Source organism: Neomonachus schauinslandi, chromosome 14 (assembly GCF_002201575.2).
Source record: "Neomonachus schauinslandi chromosome 14, ASM220157v2, whole genome shotgun sequence".
Classification (NCBI taxonomy): Eukaryota; Metazoa; Chordata; class Mammalia; order Carnivora; family Phocidae; genus Neomonachus; species Neomonachus schauinslandi.
Genome location: NC_058416.1, coordinates 16056699 through 16077499, shown reverse-complemented (window position 1 = coordinate 16077499; position 20801 = coordinate 16056699). Strand labels below are relative to the sequence as shown.

The following is a 20801-nucleotide window of genomic DNA, read 5'->3' as shown; positions in this document are numbered from 1 at the left end:
GTGGTATACACTCTTACCCTCAAGCCTGGCTCCATTTCTTAAGTCTCAGGGTTTTTTTTCCGTCTTTTTAATTTATGCTATCTTGTCATGTTTTACGTATTATAAACGGCCTTACATATCTGGAATAGATCCAAGTACAAATTTAAATCCACAGAGTGTAAACATGGCTCTGTTTCAGAAAATGATCTTACTGTACAGTGACCGTGTGTATTCATTCACCTTTCCCCAAACAGGCATTCTGTGTGGAGAATGGGCAGGGCATTGTGCTAGGCACAGGGGATTCAGAAATAAGACAGATGTGGCCCTGCCTTTACATCTGGTCAGGAAAAGACAAGATAAACTACGAACTGTTTAAGTATGTAACAGAAAAAAACAAGGACCTGATAAGCAGAACCGAAGGGACTGGGGATATTCCGTGGTAAGTCTGTAAATTCTGAAGGATTGGGAGCTGGGACTGGACCTGGGGGGGGGGGGGGGGGGGGGCGGAGAGGGTGTTTTTAAGTTGGGGAAGACCTTTTATCCAAAGGGAACAGAACAGGCAACAGCTTGAGACAAGGAAGAGAGTCTGCCATTTAAAGAAATAAGAGCTGACCTGAGGAAAGAGCATAGGATGAGGGTAAACAGGCAGAGGTCAGATCACTCAAGGCCTCTCAATCTAGGGTAAGGAGTATAGATTTTTTTTCTAGGGCAACAGGAAACCACTGAGGGATTTTTAACCCTGGGTCAGACATCATCCCTTTTAAGGTTCAGGGTTTCATTTTCTGCTGCATAGGACTGAAATCCAAGAGGTAGTGCAGAAGCAAAGATAACAGTTGCAATAGTCTGGACCAAAGGTATGGATGGCCTGGACCAGGTGGGTGGCAGTAAAGAGCCCAAGTTTGGATATATTTGGTGAAATATTGGATGCAGAGGATATGTGAAAAGGAAGATCCAAAATTGCTTCTGGATCCATCTAGAGCAACTCACACAGGTATTAGTGGAACAAGTGAGAGCAGGAGGGTTTGTATTGTGAGTGAGGGAGGGGAGTAGAAATTACCATCTATTTGGATGTATCATCTTAAATGTAGACCACTGGATATGTGAATTGCTGAAACTCAAAAAATATGTATCCCTCCCAAGACCCTGTCCCAGGAAAGTACTAGACTGTATGCTCCACCAAAACAGAGTAAATCAGAAAAAGGGGAAAATAGGGGATCCAGGAAACCCAGAATCTGACACCAGAAAGATTTCCCAGGCTGATCCCTTAGTAAGGGAGATCCCAAGGACACAGCTGGGTTAGTGAGAAACCAGTTCAGACCAGGGCAGGCCTCAAATTCTGGAAGGAATTCCTCCAAATTTGAAATGACAGAACACTTAAGTATGTTGAGAGGAACTTATTACAAACGAGGGTGATGTGGGGGTTGGATTCATGATTCTATTTTTTTTTTTTTAAAGGCAAAAAAACCATTATGAGCTCCAGGAAAGGCAAAATATGGAAGAAAGGAAAAGCACTGAGCACTTAGCAGGCCTCAGAGGTCAGTAACATTTCCACAATCATCTTATAGACCATGAAAACTGGTCTATCCCAAACCATAAGTACATGGAGGCAGAAATTCTCTCCCACAGAAGGAATTCATCAATAGACAACACCAAAAATTGGGGGAAAATGTTATAAGTTATTTAGAGCTACAGATGTAAAAATCAAAGAAACGAGTTTTAAACATCGGAACGTGGTTGCAGCAGTGGGACAGGAGGGTTTGGGAGGGGATGAGGGCCTGTCCTCTCAGCTGTGGAGTCACTGGACTCTAGATAATATTCAAAACTATTTAAAACTATGGGAAGACATTAAAAAAGTCAGACCACTGATTTTACTTTACTATGTAACACACTGAAAAATGCACATCAGAACATTAAAAACAGGGCAACTATGGCTACCTTCACTTCTGAACACCTACGGTGCTGATAGTGAAGCTAATGCGTTGTTAATATAATTTTGCTACCAAGAAAGAGTCAAAAGAAAGTAGTTCACTTGGTTTAAAAAGATTCTAAACAGAAGCGCCTGGGTGGCTTAGTCTGTTAATCAATCGTCTGCCTCCGGCTCAGGTCATGATCCCAGGGTCCTAGGATCGAGTCCCATATGGGCTCCCTGTTGGGCAGGGAGCCTGCTTCTCCATCTGCTGCTCCCCCTGCTTGTGTGCGTGCATTTTTTTTTTTTTTTTTTTTTTTTTTTTTTTAAAGATTTGACAGACACAGAGAACACAAGCAGGGGGAGTGGGAGAAGCAGGCTTCCCGCCGAGCGGGGAGCCCAATGCAGGGCTCAATCCCAGGACCCTAGGACCATGACCTGAGCCGAAGGCAGACGCTTAATGACTGAGCCACCCAGGCACCCCCAATCGAAAAAAATTTAATAAAAGACCCTAAATATAAAAGTAAAAACCGGTACAAAATTAAATATTAGCATTCTTTTTGAAACTATACTTTCATCTGCTAAGAACACACTCCATTCGGGGCGCCTGGGTGGCTCAGTTGGTTAAGCGACTGCCTTCGGCTCAGGTCATGATCCTGGAGTCCCGGGATCGAGTCCCACGTCGGGCTCCCTGCTCGGCAGGGAGCCTGCTTCTCCCTCTCACCCTCCCCTCTCTCATGTGCTCTCCCATTCTGTCCAAAAAAAAAAAAATTAAAAAAAAAAAAAAAAAAAAAGAACACACTCCATTCATGGTATGGTGTTATCCTGGGGGGTCAAACCCATAGAAATGCCTTTGAGGAAAAACGAGCTTATTCTTGTGAAATGTAAGCAAGTAACTGTCCCTGGTCCATTGTCTCATACAGAGTTCTGCTCTGCTCCACATGGGCATCCCAGGTACAGTACTGAACTTCCCCTCTAGAAACAGTCTCTGAATTAGGTATACCTGTGAAAATAGGAGATCACATATTAGCGATGACGGAAGTACCACTCATCCATGATTTCATTCAAGAGAAATAACTCAAACCTCCATTTTATTTGGGAGAAAAAATGGTTAAAAACATGCATATTGGGTTTTGTGTGATGACATTTTTGTACTGAAGACTGCATTTCTTTGAGATGAATATTGAAACGTGTAACGGTAAAAGGACATGTCTGGGATTTGCTTTAAACACTCTAGCAGAGGGGCGCCTGGGTGGCTCAGTCATTAAGCGTCTGCCTTCGGCTCAGGTCGTGATCCCGGGGTCCTGGGATCAAGCCCCGCATCGGGCTCCCTGCTCCGCAGGAAGCCTGCTTCTCCCTCTCTCCCACTCCCCCTGCTTGTGTTCTCGCACTGTTTGTCAAATAAAATCTTTAAAAAAACTCTAGCAGGGACGCCTGGGTGGCTAAGTGTCTGCCTTCAGCTCGGGTCATGATCCTGGGGTCCTGAAATCCAGCTCCGCGTCAGGCTCCCTGCTCAGCGGGAAGCCTGCTTCTCCCTCTCTCCCACTCCCCCCGCTTGTGCTGACAAAATCTTTAATACTCTAGCAAAGAAAAAAGGGAATAGAGCAAATAGTGGAGAATATGGATAATCATGGATGTTGGTAGTGAGCCTTTGGGACTCGATTTTCCCACCATAGATTTCATGTTTTCATAATTTAAAAAATGTACCCAGAGGGAAAACATGGTTAGCTTTTTGCTTTTAAAAAAAAAAAAAAAAAAGGTGGGGGGCGGGGAGTTTGTACTTCTTCCTCTTTGTGTTTGTGATGCAAGTATACTGAAAAGCCAAGGCTGCAGTTTAAGGCCATCCCATTATACCCTCAGCCTGGTGAAAGTGCTCTCAGAGGCAACCCGGGTTGAGATGCAGACCAAGCAGGGTAGAATACAAGAGATGAACAGAATCAAGCTTCAAGCTAATGAGGAAACGGTCAACGCAAAACTCTAGTGGCCTGCCATCTTGTCAAAGCAGGACCACCTAACCATGGAAAAGGATATTAAAAGGGAATTATCTGGTCCAGGTATTTACCCAAATGAGACAAGCATAGTGATCTGAAGGGGCACCTGCACCCCAATGTTTATAGTGGCAATGTCCACAATAGCCAAACTATGCAGAGACCAGATGTCCATCAACAGACGAATGTCTAAAAATGTGGTATATATACACAATTGAATATTATGCAGCCATCAAAAAAATGAAATCTTGCCATTTGCAATGACATAGATGGAACTAGAGGGTATTATGCTAAGCGAAATAAGTCAATCCAAGAAAGTTATAGGATTTCACTCATGTGTGGAATTTAAGAAAATGGGAGGATCGTAGGGGAAGGGAGGGATAAAGATGATGAAATCAGAGGGAGATAAACCATAAGAGACTCTTAACTGTAGGAAACAAACTAAGGGTTGCTGGAGGGTAGGTCGGCTGGGGGCGGGGAGCGCAGGTGGTAACTGGGTGATATGCATTAAGGAGGGCACATGATGTGATGAGCACTGGGTGTTATATGCAACTGATGAATCACTGACCTACCTCTGAAACCAATATCACACTACTAAATTTTAAAAATATATAAGGGAGAAAAATAATTATCTGGTAATTCAAGAGAAGCCTGATCCTCTTATGTGGGTAATTTGGCTGAAAACAAAGTTCTTGGTTTACCCGTTTCACCACGTCCCTCCCTCTTGGCAGTTCTAAACAGAGCCAAATATGGAACCAGAACCAGGGCAGCAAAACGAGGACCCTGGCAATGCAGGGCTCCAGCAGGCCAATTAGCACTCGAAGTCTTCACAAGGGCCCTTAGATAAATAAACTCAAAAGGATACACAGTAAAATGTAAATTTGCAATAAAAGTTTTTGTAAATGTAAGACAACGATTAAGCCCAGTGTATTAGGATAAAAGAGGTGAAGGAACTTTTATGAAAAAGCCTTCTCATCTGAGGTCATCGTTCCTTCCCACTTTATTAGTATGAGTCTCCTCCAAATGGAACAATCTCTCCTTTCTCGAGGTCACCACGGAAGTACAGCTCTTCCCTACATGAGGAAACGCATACTTCCCCCTCCTTAGCTTAGTCTATGGAACGGCAGGTCTTGAAGGCCAGCAGACAGGAGCCGGCCGGTGGCTCGGGGTGTGATGGGAAGGCGAGGCCTTAACACTTGCGAAGATGGGCTCCCGAGCTCACACAGCCCCGTGCTTGCAGCAAAGAGGAGCTCGCTTTCAAGAGTATATGCACCTGGGGAGTAAAAAGACCTTCTACTCTTTAATAATGGGGTAAGAAAAACTACCCAAGGCATTCAAGAGATTCACTCCACAGCGCAAAGGTGGCTCTCCCGTTTTTAAGACTGATTAGAGAATTATCCAGGAACACCCCACGGTATCTTCAGTTAAGATGTTGATGTCAAGCAAATCCCCTGGGCTGAAAACTAAGCTCATTTCCATTTGTTCTGCTCTCTGTGAACGAGTGATCAGTCACACATTGCCAGACCTAGAAAGAACGCAATCAAAGCCCCAACCTCCTGCAGCCCAGGATCAGGGAGCACCAGAGGGTCCTGGGGACCAGCACCCATACGTTCTAGGAGGGCAGTAGCAGATCATACAGGTCTTGCTGTTCCAGACCAAACTGCAATCTGGTGGCACTAGATTATGGTTTTTTGATTCATTTAGGTAAACCTTGGTCTATTTGACATTTGCATCTTCAGTTTAAAACCTGAACCCGTCAAAGCATCAGGAAGGACCCCTTAGCGTCTGCTGCCTTAGAAAGCGTGCTCTCCAGTGAAGAAATGAATTAAGGAATATCTGTACAATGAAATGCTGTGCTGTTAAAAGGGATCAGTACCCTTTGTGATAAGTGTTCCTTACCTATTATGTGAAAAAAGCAATTGCAGAACAAACCCATTTCTGTACATAGCAACTACAAACGTTCTGTTCCACAGGCAAGGAAAAAAGCAAGAAAACCACACTCTAGTCCCTTGGTAGCCATTAGCCTAGAGGGGAATTAGAGCACCCCAGTTCGAAGTCCTGCATCGCTATGATGTAAATGCGCAAAGAACGAGTGTTGTGATCATTAAAAGGACGATTTCCTTTTTGTGCCCCCTTCCTTGCAGGAACTTCAAAGCATGATTTCCCTTTCCAGACTTCTCTAAAAGAACAGCAGCATCGTTCCCTCATCGTTATGGCAATTTCCTTTCGTAACATCCTCAGAAGTGTGGATGAAACCCTCTCATCTTCGGGGCACAGCGTGTTAAATGTGGTCCCAGCCGCACAGGACTGCATACATCACATCAAAGATACGTGCACGAGCGCACACCAATGTGTCAGGACAACACAACAGTCGAGCTGTATGTAAGCCAAGGGGTAAGTAGACATCCTAGGAGAATACCAGTCATTTTAAAGGATGGACAGGGGAAAAGAGGTTTTTATAAACAGCCAAGAAAGGAGTCGCCGGAGAGGCAGGACTTGGTGGAGCAGCTTGCATAGAGCTCGATGCTAAGAGCTACAGAGTTGGGGGGGGGGGGGGGGGTAGTCGACACGAGAGATGCACACGTTTCCCACCACCCCCCGCGACCAGGAACGGCCTCCAGGTGTGAGAAGACTGCCGCCCCCTGCCCTAGAACAGCAGGTAGCAGCTGGGCTGCCAGAGGCCCCCCCCCCCCGGGGGGCTAGGCATCTCCAGCCTTGAGCAGCCTGTGTTTCTGGCCTCAATGTGCCCTCCACAAATAATTTTCATCTGTGCTGCAACACCTGAAGATGTGGTTCCCAAACACTAGGGGTCTCTGGGAAAAAGACCTGAAGATGGTGGGGTGGCAAGCGCTGAGTCACTTATTAGGATCCTATCGTGCCTTCACTTGAGATTTTAAGTGTCCGTTCCTGTTATATCCTAATAGGGTGCCACACATTACGGTGTCAAACTCTGAAAGCGTATTTCAAATGCAGAGGTCACTTGTGAACCACTTCATCTTATCAGCCTCCCATTCAAAGAAATCCCTCTTTAAAGAACCTCAGGAGCACATCCATCCATGAAATGCAATTGCCTTTCCTCCCTCAGTTTATAATAATTTCTATTTCTAGGACGTAACCAATATAATTGCTGTTATTCCAAAAAGCAGCCCATGTATATACCTATGCATTCCATATGGATACATTCGGGGATTGCCTGGTTTAAGGCCATACGGAAAATACAGGGCTCGGGTGATAACCACGCGGGCATGCTAGAGTATTAGCTCATGTTAAAGTTAATTACAAACCTATAAAAAGCTCCGCGTTTGCTAGGGGGTTGAGATGTTCTTTCAGTTATCAGAGGAGAAACCTGAGAACTAAAACTGGAATGGGAAGAGACTCTCTGCTAGCACACAGATTGCCTACCCCACTACGTGGAAAAAAACAGTATGTTTGCATTTGATGCTTGCAAGGAAAGAAAAACACAGCTTGAAACTGAAAAGCTTTCATTTATAATACGCTGAGCCATGTTTATATCTTGGGAGAAGGTTCATGCAGTGTGGCAACAAAGCAAAATATTTAAAAAAAAAAAAAAAACAAAACCACACACCAAAAGTCACTAAGTAGCTCCAGACACCAAGCTGAGAGCCTGCAATAGGAAATGAAAAGTGATGGAATTTGCACATGGGACTTCAAACTGCTCAGCTTGGGAAACAGAGCTCATGAGGACCAGTCTACCCATCCTGACTCACCTCCACCCACACCATCACTCCCGCATCCCCACGAACCACCCCACAGAAGGAAAGGAGATGCCAAGAGAAACACTAAGACCTACCAGACAAGGGATGGAGACACCAGGCTGACAGATGGTTCACCGACACAAACTTTAGCTAGAAGTTTCCCTGTTGAGAGGCATGAGGACCCACGCTTAGCAATCACAGAAGCAAGCAACCACTTGGCCCGTAGGCAAAGTGCCAGACTGCTCACCCCCTTTTGCCCTTTGCTCCAAGATTTTCAGCCTTGGCTGCAAGTTGTTATGCATGGAGCTTTAAAAAAATTCCTGGTACTGGGTGCCCACCTCTGCAGTTTCTGCTATAACTGGTCTAGCGTGCACTGTGGGGACACTAGGTTTGTTTTTTAAACATTCCCTAGAGGTGCACATGCACCCCAATGTTTATAGCAGTAATGTCCACAACAGCCAAAATGTGGAAAGAGCCCAGATGTCCATCAACAGAGGAATGGATAAAGAGGAGGTACATATATACAATGGACTATTACTCAACCATCAAAAAGAATGAACTCTTACCATTTGCAAGGATGTGGATGGAACTGAAGGGCATTATGCTAAGTGAAATAAGAAAAACTAGTATGATAGGATTTCACTATGTGGAATTTAACAAAACAGATCAACACAGGGGAAGGAAACGAAAGATGAAAACCGAGAGGGAGGCAAAAGATAAGAGACTCAACTCTAGGAAACAAACAGGGTTGCTGGAGGGGAGGGGGGTGGGAGATGGGGTAACTGGGTGATGGGCATTAAGGAGGGCACTGGGTGTTATATGCAACTGATGAATCACTGAATTCTACCCCTGAAACTAGTAGTACAGATGCTAAATTACAAAAAAAAAAAACAACCTCACTAGGTGATTCCGATGTGCAGTCCAGGCTATGAATCACTGCCTATGATTCTACACAGCAAACAAAGAGGAGCCACGAGAGCAAGCGAACACTGGAATGACACAGGGGTGCGCAGGAAATACCAGATTCTGCTTTGAAAGATCTGGAGTGGGGCTCAGCATCCCTAACGGATATCTCAACATAAGGGCTAGAACAGATCACGGCCTCCATCGCACATCCTACAGAAGCTCCACAGACATGATCATGGACCACATTATGGTTTACACTACTTTAGGTGGTTTAACCCTCTCCCTTCTTCAGTGGCATTGCTAAAGTTACTGTAGTTTCATTGGCTCCCTCAGGATCACCCTGGTGGACAGAGATACCCATGGAAAATACAGTGTCTAGAAAACATCCCCTTCACGTGGCCCAGTGTGTGCTGGGTTTTATCGGAGGGGAGGATACGGGCCGAACAGTGACCTCCCAAAATTGAAGTCCTAACGCCAGTACCTCAGAATGTGACTATGTAGAGACAGGAGCCCTGAAGAGGTCACGGAGTTAAAATGAGGTCACGAGAATGGGCCTGAATCCAATAGTAGTGCCCTCACAAGAGACAACCAGACAGAGATACAGAGGGAAGACCGGGGGGAGACACAGGGAGGAGACCGCAGTCTGCAAGCCCAGGAGACCCATTGGAAGGGGTCAACCCTCCCAACACCTTCACCTCAGACTTCTGGCCTCCGGGATCTGTGAGAAAATAGTTTAAGCCACCCGAGACCATGTTGTTTAAGCAGTCCTAGCAAACCAACACTGGGGGCTAGGTTTGTGGGGTTTTTTTTTTTTTTTTTTTTTTTGTTTAATCGTTTGGGTGAGGGAGGGGGGCGGGGGGGGGGGGGGGGGGGGGGGCGGGCAGAGGGAGAGGAAGAATCCCAAGCAGACTCCGAGCTGAGCGCAGAGCCCGACTTGGGGTTTGATCCCATGACCCTGAGATCATGACTTAAACCGGAAACCAAGAGTCGGACGCTTAACCAACTGAGCCACCCAGGCATACCTGTGTACCTGTTTTGAACCCTGGCTCTGCCACACACCTGCTCTGAGATCTTGACTGAGAACTTGCATGAAGACTTACCCACAAGGAAGGTAGCCACCCTGCTTTTTGTTGTGATCTCGGTTTTTGGTATTCAAAACTCACTCCCCCTCCTCTTTCTCCTCTGTGTTCCAGATAGAAACTGGTGCCTGGTTAGGTGACCTCCACATAAGTCCCAGGTTCTGGCATAAAATTGCTTTCCCTATGTTCACCCAGCTAGGCCAGAATGGGCATGAGTGATCTCTTACATATGTAAATTAGTATTAAATTCAATTTTCACAGAATTTGCAAAAAAAAATCAAGTTTTCTCAGAGATAGAACGCAACATCAGTGAGATTCTAGGTTCTTCTAACCTTTCAGGTACTGCCAGAACTACATTCCAGCGTTTTCGGAACAACCTTGCTTCCAAGGAACAGTCTTTGTGGTCTTGGTGGGTTCCTAGGAAGGCAACCTCAGCTCCGCCAGGCAATTTTTCCACCATAAAAATCACGAGCAATTTCGCTATAGAAAAATTCCAACACAACACGGACACGTTACCAAGAGCAATGCCGAGTGAGAGCAAAAGCAAGAGAATAGCTGGAGGGAAAGTCATGGCGCCATGTCCGCACTGGCTTTTAGACAGCCTGACCTCCAAGGTGGTAGTGCTAGGCACACAGGAGAGGTTAGAAAATTGCGTTTGTAGAGCTATCAACCTTTCTAAACTTAGACGGCCTTTTGAATTTGGTTGAATCCGTAGAAAAACAGCTGTTACCAAGGTCAGAAGCTCCCACGAGTTTAATATAAACTTTTTCTCCACCCAACTTCACCTCCATAGGATGCTCTCTGCTCCTTATCAAGTTTTTATACCTTTTTCTTTACCACGCCCCAGAGCATTTCTCCCAATAGGTCAGGTGATGTGTTCCAACGTTTTCCTCCTTTCCTCTCTCCAAAATGCCATTAGATTTTGCTTCTGTCCCCTCAAAATATTTGTGCTCTCATTTGATTTTTGGATGTGAAGTTCTCCACTATAGAAATATCAAAACAAACTCGGAGAGGCAGCTCTGAGTCAACAAAGCATGGGATGATCAATATACAAGTCAGGAATTAAAGTATGGAATTAGGGGTGGGGGAGGGTAAGATCAGCCAAGGCAATCCAGAGTACTCAACCCGAACATGAAGGCCTGGTCTTGGGAACATGAAGAAAAGCAGAAGTTAGTCCTCAACTACTTGCAAATAGTCAGCTTAAGAACACTGACAAATTATGTCCATTTATAGTACCATTTGGGGATGACTGGTGGGGGCAGAAATTCCAGCTCAAATACTGATTCCCCGAGATCAGGAAACCAAGTCACAAAGATGCTCAGGCCAGGAGGTCCAAATACAATAAGGCAACATGAAGGCAAGGACCTAAAGATGAAGCTAAATACATCCCAAGTGACCTGAGAACTTGTTATCTGTGGACAAGGTTACGTACAGAGAACCCCAGTCTTTGTGTTAAGATGGCTCACTAGAGAGTAGCTCCGTTGGTTAAGTGTCCGACTCTTGATCTCAGGTCTTGATCTCAGGGTTGAGTTCCAGCCCCACGCTGGGCATGGAGCCTACTTGCAGGGGGGTGGGGGGCGCGGAGATGGCTTTCTAGAAGTCAGCAAACGTCCTATAAACGGCCAGATGTTAAAGATCTGAGGCTTCGGGGGCCAAATGAGGTCTCTAACCACCCTTTAAAGATATGAAAAGCATTCTTAGGTCATACGTTGTATAAGAACAGGCCATGGGCCCTACTACTTCACCAATTCCTGCTCTGTACCAAACTCCCAGACCAGATCCTAGAGCAGAGGGCTCTCCTGGCCTCCCACCCGTTCTCAACCAGCAGCTACTGGGCTGAGAGCTGCCCCCGCCGTTCCCAGATGGAGGCTGGAGGGCTTCACCCCAGTGGGGCAAACACAGAACACCCCCCAGGTGTAGCCAAGAAAGGTTGAGAACAGAGATAAAGGCTGAACACAGATGTGGTCCACATTTCTGAAATCCGAAAGTATGAAAAGATGATCTAGTTCACATTCTGCCACACTGAACAAGGCCGTATATTCATGCATCCAAACTCACGCAGGCTTTTGACTTGAAGCTGGAAAGATGTGCTTTGCTCAAAGGAGATTAAATATGTAGACCTCATACCACCACCCCATCCCCCCACCCAGGTCTCAGGATGGAAACCGTCCAGAAGGTTCAGCTACAACTACAATGATCCATAGGGATTAGGAGAAGGGAGGAATGTGGAGGGGCAGGCCTTCTTAGAACAGTCTGCTTAAAGTTACTGTTGGAAAACAGGAGGGTGCAGTAAGAGGTGAACTGGGTGTTCGTAATGGGCCAGTTCTGAGGCTGCCATCCACCTCGCAGGGCAATCAGCCAGAGAATTCCCTTTGTACTACTTTCACATTCCAATAATTCTTGAAAGAGACTTGGGGCACGCACTAATTTCCCACTAACACCTCTGTAGAACAAAACTTTGGTTACCACCACCCCTGGACTCCTGTGTCCCTGCTTGGTGGGTTTCTTTTGCTGAAAGGAGACAGCTGGTCCATAGGAAATTTCAAGCTCTCAGCCTCCAAAATGGGACCTTAATCAGATGTGTGCCAAAAGAACTCTTAAATAGGTCCCAAAAGACAGCTTTGACTCAAAATTCCCTTACTAAAAGTTGAATTAAAAAATCTAAGTTCTAGGAGGGCAGAGGCAAGAGTTTTTCTGCATTTCCCACAGATGTATTCTAAGTCCCTAGAACTGTGCTTGGCACCTGGTAACTCAAGTATTTGCTGAATAAGTGAACCAAAGTTGTTGGTAAAACTTTAAAACTCATAAATGGCTTCATGGAAAAGAACCTAGCCTGAGAAGCTGATGGTATAGTGGTTTTCACACCCAGAGAAAATCAATAAAGAGATGGAGCGGAGACCTCTGTTCTCTGGCTATTCAGCAGGGCTCACCAACGCAGGCGGACCGTCTCTCTCACAAAAGCGGGAAAGGCCCCGCTGAGCAGGGGGTGGTAGGTTTGGAGAAGCTGAGCTCACGGACACGTGAGCTACTGATTGAAATGCAAACTTTCTCCAAAGATAGGGTATTCTAGAATAAAAGAGTGCATTTGCTTTTTCCGGGTGCACCCACGCAGCTTCACTTAGAAAAGATGAATATCGGAAAGTCAGGCATCCATGACGTCAGGGACAACGAGCGAAGCCACTAGACCCGTCTCGGAGGGCACTCCGGGGAATGTGCAGCCTTTTGTGGTGAATTTGGTTGTCCTTTCCTATCACTTGGTGCTGCTTCTCTGAGAACAGTGAAAAGTGATATGGAACCCGCCTTGGCCAAGCCCTCCCACGTCCCCGCCCTCCTCCAACACCTGTTCAGCTGAAGATAAACGTGGGAGGGAGCGGGATCCCCTTTAAAACTGCAACCCTCCCTTCAAAGCCAGGGTCTACAGGGCAATTAACACAGGCAGGAACACCTGCGTCCTCTTCAGGTGTTAGGTAAAGTAGCAAGGTCAGGGCATTAGCTGGAACTGCCCGAGAATCCGCACCTGTAACACATTAGCAGCTCAAGCAGGTCCGGCCGAGCACTGAGGAAGACCACCATAGCACCTCACGGCAGCCCAGGGAGTGTGGGTTCCGAAAGCGCCTCTCTCAGAAGAGGCATACTTGGATAGGCCAGCGACCACAGTTCGAGAAAGGCTAGTAAATTGAAAGTGGATTTCATTCACTTGTGTATTCACTCGGTCATTTGACATGTGGAACACTGTCCGGGCCTGAGGCTAGCCTCAGAGGGTATGGTCACGAACCAGGGGACAGTTGGTCCACCCCCCCACCCCAAGCGGGCTGACCATCCAGTGAGAGAGGGTCTAACCCAGGGAAACCGAGGCTGCCTGCGATTTAGACAGCTCCTGCCCAAACCACCGGTCTCCTGCTCTTTTCATACCAGCTCCTCTTCAGCAGAGGATCATGATGTGCTTTCTGAAAGGGGGCAGCGTGCCCTGAGCCAACGATTACCCACAGCACACCCCCCCCCCCCCCCCCCCACCCCATGCCGGTCCTGAGCTTTGTTGGCAGTGGGCTGAGGACCAGAGGGTCTGCTTCCTAGCCTTGTCTCTGCCAAGAACGTCCTTCATGACTTCAGGCAAGGGGCAAGCCTCTAAGATCCTTTAAAGTGGGGTAACTATACCTTCTTCCTGCTCTTATGGGCACATGAGTAGGGCGCTTTACGTGGTCAGTAAGCAAGAAACACAGATACGCTTTGTGATTCCCCCCCCCCCCCCCCCCCCCCCAGTTTTGGGCTTTCCTACATTTGAAAAAGTATCTAAAAACTAGTGTACAGTGGTGTATAAACACCATTTCTGGATGTGGAGTTTGCTTTTTCAAAAATTTCTACCATACTGTCCAAAACTCCGTGTCCAGTGAGCACCTACTATGTGCATCCAAGGTGCCAAACGTGGTGGGGGGGATTCGACAGTATGAGTGGTACTGTTCATCCAGCACTTCCTATGTATATCAGCTCATTTAATCCTTCACCATAACCCTGTAACTTCACCACTAATAGGATTTTAGAGACCACTAAGGTAAAGAAACCAAAGTCACAGAACAATTTAGTCAAGCTAGGATTCCAACTGGCACAGTTCCTATTACTGCTCAGGTTTTGACCTCCAAGCCCTCTGTAGGAACTGTGACCCACCAGATAGCACATTCTCCAGTCTTCGCTGCAATGTGGTCTCAGCTAGAGTGCAGGGCTCTCAAGCTGGTAGGGCTGCTCTAAGTGACTTTCTTGTTCTCCAAATCCCACGCAAACCCATTTGCAGAAATATCACATTAACTTCGACATTTTAACAGGATTTGGCAATACAGATTATGGAAAAGTGGGGGGTTTTGGCATCCCTAGGTCATTATATCCCGCAGGAACAGGGTCCTAAGAGCAGTACCTAATGAGCTGCAGAGGGACAAACACTGCCGAGGGGAAGCTACGGGCCGTGGCAGTCCACAAACCACAAAACAGAGCTACAGCCAATGCAATTTAAACACCTAACCGTGATAAAGAACGTATTTTCTCTTGCCCAGAAAGCCATTCCTAGCTGCTTCTAAGCTCATCTCCATCATCGATACAGTATGAACTACATGACTTTGAACTGATCATCTACCATTGCGTATTGGTTAGTTTCAAAGGCCTTAGTCTAAAAATCAGGTCTCTAAGCAGACCAGACAGTAACTTATTCTATAGGCATTTTGTAAGGCCCTTTTAAGCTAATAGATGCTCAGTAAATCCTTACCGGATCAGGAAAGTTAGAATGTTTACTAGATACTCAGTAAATCCTTACCGGATCAGGAAAGTTAGAATGTTTACTAGATACTGCTTCACTCAAAAATTGGATTTTCTGGACATCCCCTACACAATGTATTCATTTTAAAAAAGCCTTTAACAGGTTTTACTGATAGACCCAATAAATGAAAGGTAAACATGAACCTCTTGTTCAAAACTACATGGTCGGGGGGTGGGGGGGTAAACTTGTGGGGGAAAAACAGCCACAAGAGGCTAGCACCCTGATAAATTTATATGCTTAGTTTGGCTATAAGAGTCTTAGATAAATCACACCCCAACGGTGAAATCTTTAATAAAGGAGTACACCCTGCATCAGATTATAACACTGAGCAGTACGTACTCTAAGCTTGGTAGGCTGTCACTGGCATTCACTCAAGTTTGTTCAACTTTGGGCACTTGGCCCAATGCACACTGGGGTAGATGGTCTCGAGACAGCCCTGTGATTAAGAAATCCTTCAAGGAAGGAAAGCTATACACATATGAACCAATATTGTATGACAGGAGAATATGAATTATTTAAGGACAGATCTCCAGGATGGTGGTTAACTGAAAAACCACTGCTCATGGTGAGTGTTGGAGTTTTCCATCAAACGGTCTTTTGAATTTACTGCCATCTGAATTTATAGTCTTCCTTAGACCCCAGGATCTTGAAAGTTCTACCTCCTCTGTAGGCACCTCTGGGATGATGAAAGGGCCTGGGCCCAGACTTTGAAGTCTGACAAACCTGGGTTTGAATCTTGGCTCCCACGTGTATTAACTTTGTGACCCTGACCAAGTTTACTTAATCCTGGAGTTTCGGTTCTTCCCCTGTAAAACTGAAATACAAAAGAGTGGCTTTGAGGATTAGAGATAATGTATGTAAAGTGCATAGAATGGTGCTGAGTACAAAGTCCTCAGGCTGTCATTTCATATACAGAAGGCAAACGTGGAAAGGTGCTTGGGTGAAACCCTGGGAAACAAGTGTACAAAGGTGGGGGGGGGGGTCCAGAACAAAGATTCTGAACCTAGCTTTCCTTCTCCGTATCATTTAGGTCTCTATAGCTTTTAGGAATAACAGATCAGATTAACACTACCATGAACATGGTGGGAGTAAACTCATCCTCTAGGGGTTTTTTTTTTGTTTTGTTTTTTTGTTGTTTTAAGTCCCATAAAAAAATTTAAGTTCAGAAGGACTTCTGTAGTTCTCACTTGTGCTAAAAACTGTTCAAAGGACGATGGGTAAAATCGGGGCCATCTGTCCGTACTCCCCAAGCAGCTCAGCTACTGTACTTAAGCTTAATTAAGGATCATCCAAGAGTTGAGTCTGGTCTCCTGGAAGGCTGGTTTTTAGTTTTTGGTTGATGCGGTAGGAGTAACTACTCATGCACCTGTAGAAGCCTCTGCGCCTCTTGAATTTAAATGGGTTTGCACAGTGGCCAGATTGAGGACAGTGGTTTCTATGTAAGTGCTTAGCCTTTAATGCACGTTGCATTAACAAAGGCTCTGATCTGGGAGGTTTGGGATGGGCCTGGACACTAACAAGCTTCTAGAGGATACTGCTGGTTTCCAGATCCCACCTGGAGCAAGAGCCTCTAGGAGCCAAGATAATAAATCCACAAACCAAGCACAAGCCCCCCCCCCCCCCCTTCTTGGGGGTTCAAAAGCAAACGGGCTCAGTAACTGCCAATCAACTGTCTTCAGGAATTTACAGAGTTACAGGAACAGTATAACAGTATACACAGAACTCTGGATTATCCATAAAACAAAGTAACAAAACCAGAAAATATTCACAGGGACCACTACTCATTTTCCCCAGCTGAAAACCCCCTCTCCCATTCCACTCATTCCCAAAAACAAAGTTCCTTATTTTTCTGTGATGTAAAATAGCCTTGTTAGTTCTCATAAACTGTTCTTTTGGATAGCCATTAATGAGAACACTTAAAGACATTGATAGTGTCTCTTGGGGAGTCTTAGTGTAAAAAAAATTAAACCAGAGAAGAGGAGTAACAGTATTAACAGTCAACTTAGAACACTAATCAGGCACCAGTGGTTTCTGAAAATTGGACATGCATCCTGCAAGTACCACTGATTTATGTGCAGTCTGACCTTCAGGGACTGAACAAATGAGTAAACCATCTCAGGGACACTTCCCCTGTTAGAGGCTTTGTACTAGAATGCTAGGAAAACAACACGTCCTAATACTGTGGTCATGTGGATGACACATGGGGCTAGCGCCAGGCAAGCAATCCTGGGGCCGGTACCCTTGGGTTATCCCACCAGCTGGATAACCTTGCTTACCCAGTTAACCTCTTCAAGTCTTTACCTGTAAACTGAACATACTCCCCCCCCCCCCCATCTCCCCCACCCAGGCCTCAGCACATTTGATGGGTGTTGACCACCGATGTCCTGGATAAGACAATGCTTCCCAAGCCCAGGGAGTATTGCCTCACTTAAAGGATAGGGGTCATTCCACTGCCGACAAGATTTTAGAGCACAGTATGCAACATAACTGATTACTGGTTTGTGTACCACAAACTCACCAGCCCTGAAACCACTTATATCTGAAACTTTGAGCATGTGAACTAAGATCTCAGCGGCTCCAAAAGCATGGTGATTGATTCATCTGTTACATTATGAAGAATAAAGCTTTTCTCCAAATTCACTTCTGGGGATTGCTGCATTACCTTGTACTACCCAATATTTATCCTGGCACCCCAGAGCGTAGGACTGGCTGAAACAGTCTGGCAGGAGTGTGATTCCCAGTACCTTGCACCATACCTTTAAAAAGCAATTCGTGTTTATGGATCTATGCCCCCCCATTCAAAGCAGTGGACCAGAAGCCAAGAACTCAACGGTGAAAACAAATCAACCCTCACCTCCAAAAGGCTGCAAGCAGGGAACAGTAATTTGAGAATGAGAACCACCTGGGAAACATTTTCCTATCTACATAGATTCCCTAGCCCTAGTCAGGGGTAATTTTAACAAGCACCCAGGTGATCTGTGAACTGCACTTTCAGGAAGTACTCTCCTTATGGCTCAACAAGCTCAACATTCCCCCCCCCCCACACACACACAACCCCCAACACACCCACGTCCACAGCCCGCAAACCTCCTCCCCATCCTTTTGCCCTCAGAGACCGTTAGAGTGTTACACTCCGTCCCGGGAGAAGGTCAAAGGACAGTCAAGGACTAAGTATTTACTTGTCAACTGTGTTTTTGAAACAAAACGCAAACGCGGCCATCCGTCTTTGCCACGGCGCAGTTTGCACCCACAATCCAATCCACTTAGAAGCTTTCAGCCTCTTCCTCTCCACCACGCGAAGTATTCCAGGAAGCGGTAAACGCCTCAGGGTCCTAGGGTGCAAAGTCTAGGTGCACACTTGATTGCCCATCATTGCTCTGGCCCAAAAACCACACCAAGAGGTCTGCACTAAAGGACTCCCCAAACACATCCCCGCGCAACCGTGGCCCCCAGTCACCAAGCGCGTCTCCAAACCCCTCCTCTGCGCAGCCGCCTTCCCAACTAGCCCCGGTGCTCGGCGGCGGACTCGGCAGAGCCCGGAGACTTACCTGAAACACGTGGTGAGCTCCCCCGTAGGCTTCAGACACGGGTATTTCGTCGTGGCGATCTTGTTTTCTGAGCAGATCTCTCTAGGAAGAGAGAGCAACCACTTCGCTGACCATCCGCGGAGAGCGAAGGGCAGGGCGCGCGAGGGTGGCAGGGCGCTGCGTCCCGGCGCGCCGAGCAGGCGCTGGTCCCCGAGCGGCCTCGGGGCCTGAGCTGGGGTCCGCCGGCGCGAACCCAGCCCCGGAGGAGCCGTACCAGGGAGCCCCAGACCCACTGACGGGGAGCCCAGGCAGGGCGCGGAGTTTAATGCCGCCCAGGGTAGTTGAGCCCCCAGCCCGTGCCAGCGGAGCCGGGGCGTTGGGGGGCGTGCGGGCGCCTGCAGGGGCCGGGATACTGCCCCCACCCCACGAACCGGGCGCGCAGCCAGCCGGGGCTGGCAGCGCTTACCTGTCGCCGTCCTCAGGCTCCTCTCGGTAGCTCCACGTGTGTCCCAGCGCCAGGAGCAGCAGCAGCGGACCCAGGCTCCTGCCCAGCTGCCTCCTCGCCGCTCCTCCCCGACTCGGAGGCGGCGGCACCATCAGGGAAGCTCCCGGCTTCTTCCCGGCGCTGGAGCTCTTTCCCCGCCTGTGCTCGGCCTCTCGGCGGCCGCTGCCTTCCCTCTCCCCGGTAGGGGGCGCCGGAGGGCAGGGGCGTCTGCGCCACCTGCGCGAGGCACGGGGCTGGGGGTGTCCTGGAGCGGGGGGTCAGGCTAGGAGTCGGGGTGTGGGTGCAGAGGCGGCGGAGGAACAGGGAGATGGGTCGCCTGCGGTGCTCGGCCGGCGCGGGGGTCGCGGGGGCTCAGCCGTCTCGCCCAGGATGTTCACTTGGGATCCACGGACTCGCCAGGCTCGGCTTTGGGCAGCGCCCTCCCTTCTCACCTCTTCCTGGGCTGGGAGGGACGGGCAGGGCGCGCGAGCCGATGGCTGTGCGCATCTTGCCCCAGGCCAGCTCGACCGGGAGGAGGAGCCGGCTCGCACCCGGGGGAGAAGAAGGGGGGGAAGCCTAAGAGTTAATAAGCTTCCTTCCTGGCGTCAGGTCCCTTCTGAAGGCCAGGGCAGGCCTCTGGTCGCCTTTCGCCCTCCAGTGCCTACGCCCTGCTTTCCCGCCACCCTGGGCTCCTCTCGGCAGGATTCGGGAAGGAGTTGTCCGAAGGACAGGCGCTTCTCCCCAGCTGCTTTTCACGCCCGGGACAGTACGGCTTACAGAGTGTAGCAGTGTGGCTTCCTTAAAATCTTAAAAGAAAGTTCTCCGGTCGTTTCAATTGTTCGTAAAGCCGCTATTTTCTTCCTAATTGGAGCTAGGGACAAGTGAGCTGCGCGCTCTCTTTTTCTTTCCTTTTTCTCTTCCCCCGGGGGGTCTTATATGCTCTTGCCATGAGCGGCTTTCACGAGGTTTCCACGCCACGTGAGCCACCACACGTGAGCGCTGGAAACTCCTCCAAGACCAGGTGAGACCGAGGGGCCCTTAATCGCCGGCCCTGCCAGCCGCTAGTTAACCCCGGCGTGAGCACGCCGAGCCCGCAAACCCCGGGCGGGGGCGGTAGATCCGCTCATTTGGTGATGACCCCACTGTCGTTCGTTATTCCTCTGCATCTGGGCGCTTGGTTGCACATCAGGAGTTTCCGTGCCTGGTGACATAGACGTGCCCCACGGAGCCAGGCAAGTGGTCGTGGCCCAGAAAGAAATTGGAACAGCACAAGGTTGTAATGCCGAACCAACACGTGGTTCTGCAGAGGCCAGGACCGGGTGAAAGGTAGCTTGTTCACAAGTTACCGATGTTAAGCAGGTGCTTGGGTTCAGAATATTCTGGTCAACTGAGAATTACCGTGCATATCACATACACCTTGACATTTTTAAGAGCAATGGCAGCCTCCTCCCTCTGTAGAATGCTTTTCTATTTTCCAAAGGTTTTTTCACATTCATGATTTTATTTGATACACTATGCCTTGAAACTAGGAATCCGATTTCTTAGTTCAGTAAGGTGGGGTTTTTTTCCTACAAATCTTACACAGACTTAGCAGACCATAAAACAGACTTGATATTAAAATATAGTGCTACAAAGAAAGTTTTCACCTGGTAATTCAGAAGACCCTTCTGAAGCTTGCAACACCTGAGAATGAGGATCATGGGGTCAGAAAAAAAAAAAACCAAAAACGATCCGGATTCAAATCCAGGCTGTGTGACTTATTAGCTATGTGACTTTGGGCAAGTTGCTTAACCTTTCTGAAATTTATTTTTCTCATCTGCAAAATGGGGAACCTCCCTCATAAATGTTTATGAGTATTAAATGAGGTAGTGCATATAAAGTTTTTTTTACAGTGCCCGCCATGTATTGAGTGCT

The 20801-nt window shown here is 47.6% G+C and overlaps 1 protein-coding gene across 1 annotated transcript in view; it reads right to left on the bottom strand.

Moving 5' to 3' along the window:
• CCBE1 (collagen and calcium binding EGF domains 1) overlaps window positions 1-19045 on the bottom strand; it is a 219639-nt gene extending 200594 nt beyond the window's left edge. Inside the window, exons 1-2 of the mRNA XM_021686393.1 lie at window positions 18870-19045; window positions 18425-18505 (exon numbers count right to left, since the gene is read on the bottom strand). Of these exons, the coding sequence (XP_021542068.1) occupies window positions 18425-18505; window positions 18870-19000 (212 nt within the window). The 5' untranslated portion in view covers window positions 19001-19045. The remainder of the gene's footprint in view (window positions 1-18424; window positions 18506-18869) is intronic.
• Window positions 19046-20801: the final 1756 nt, after the last annotated feature.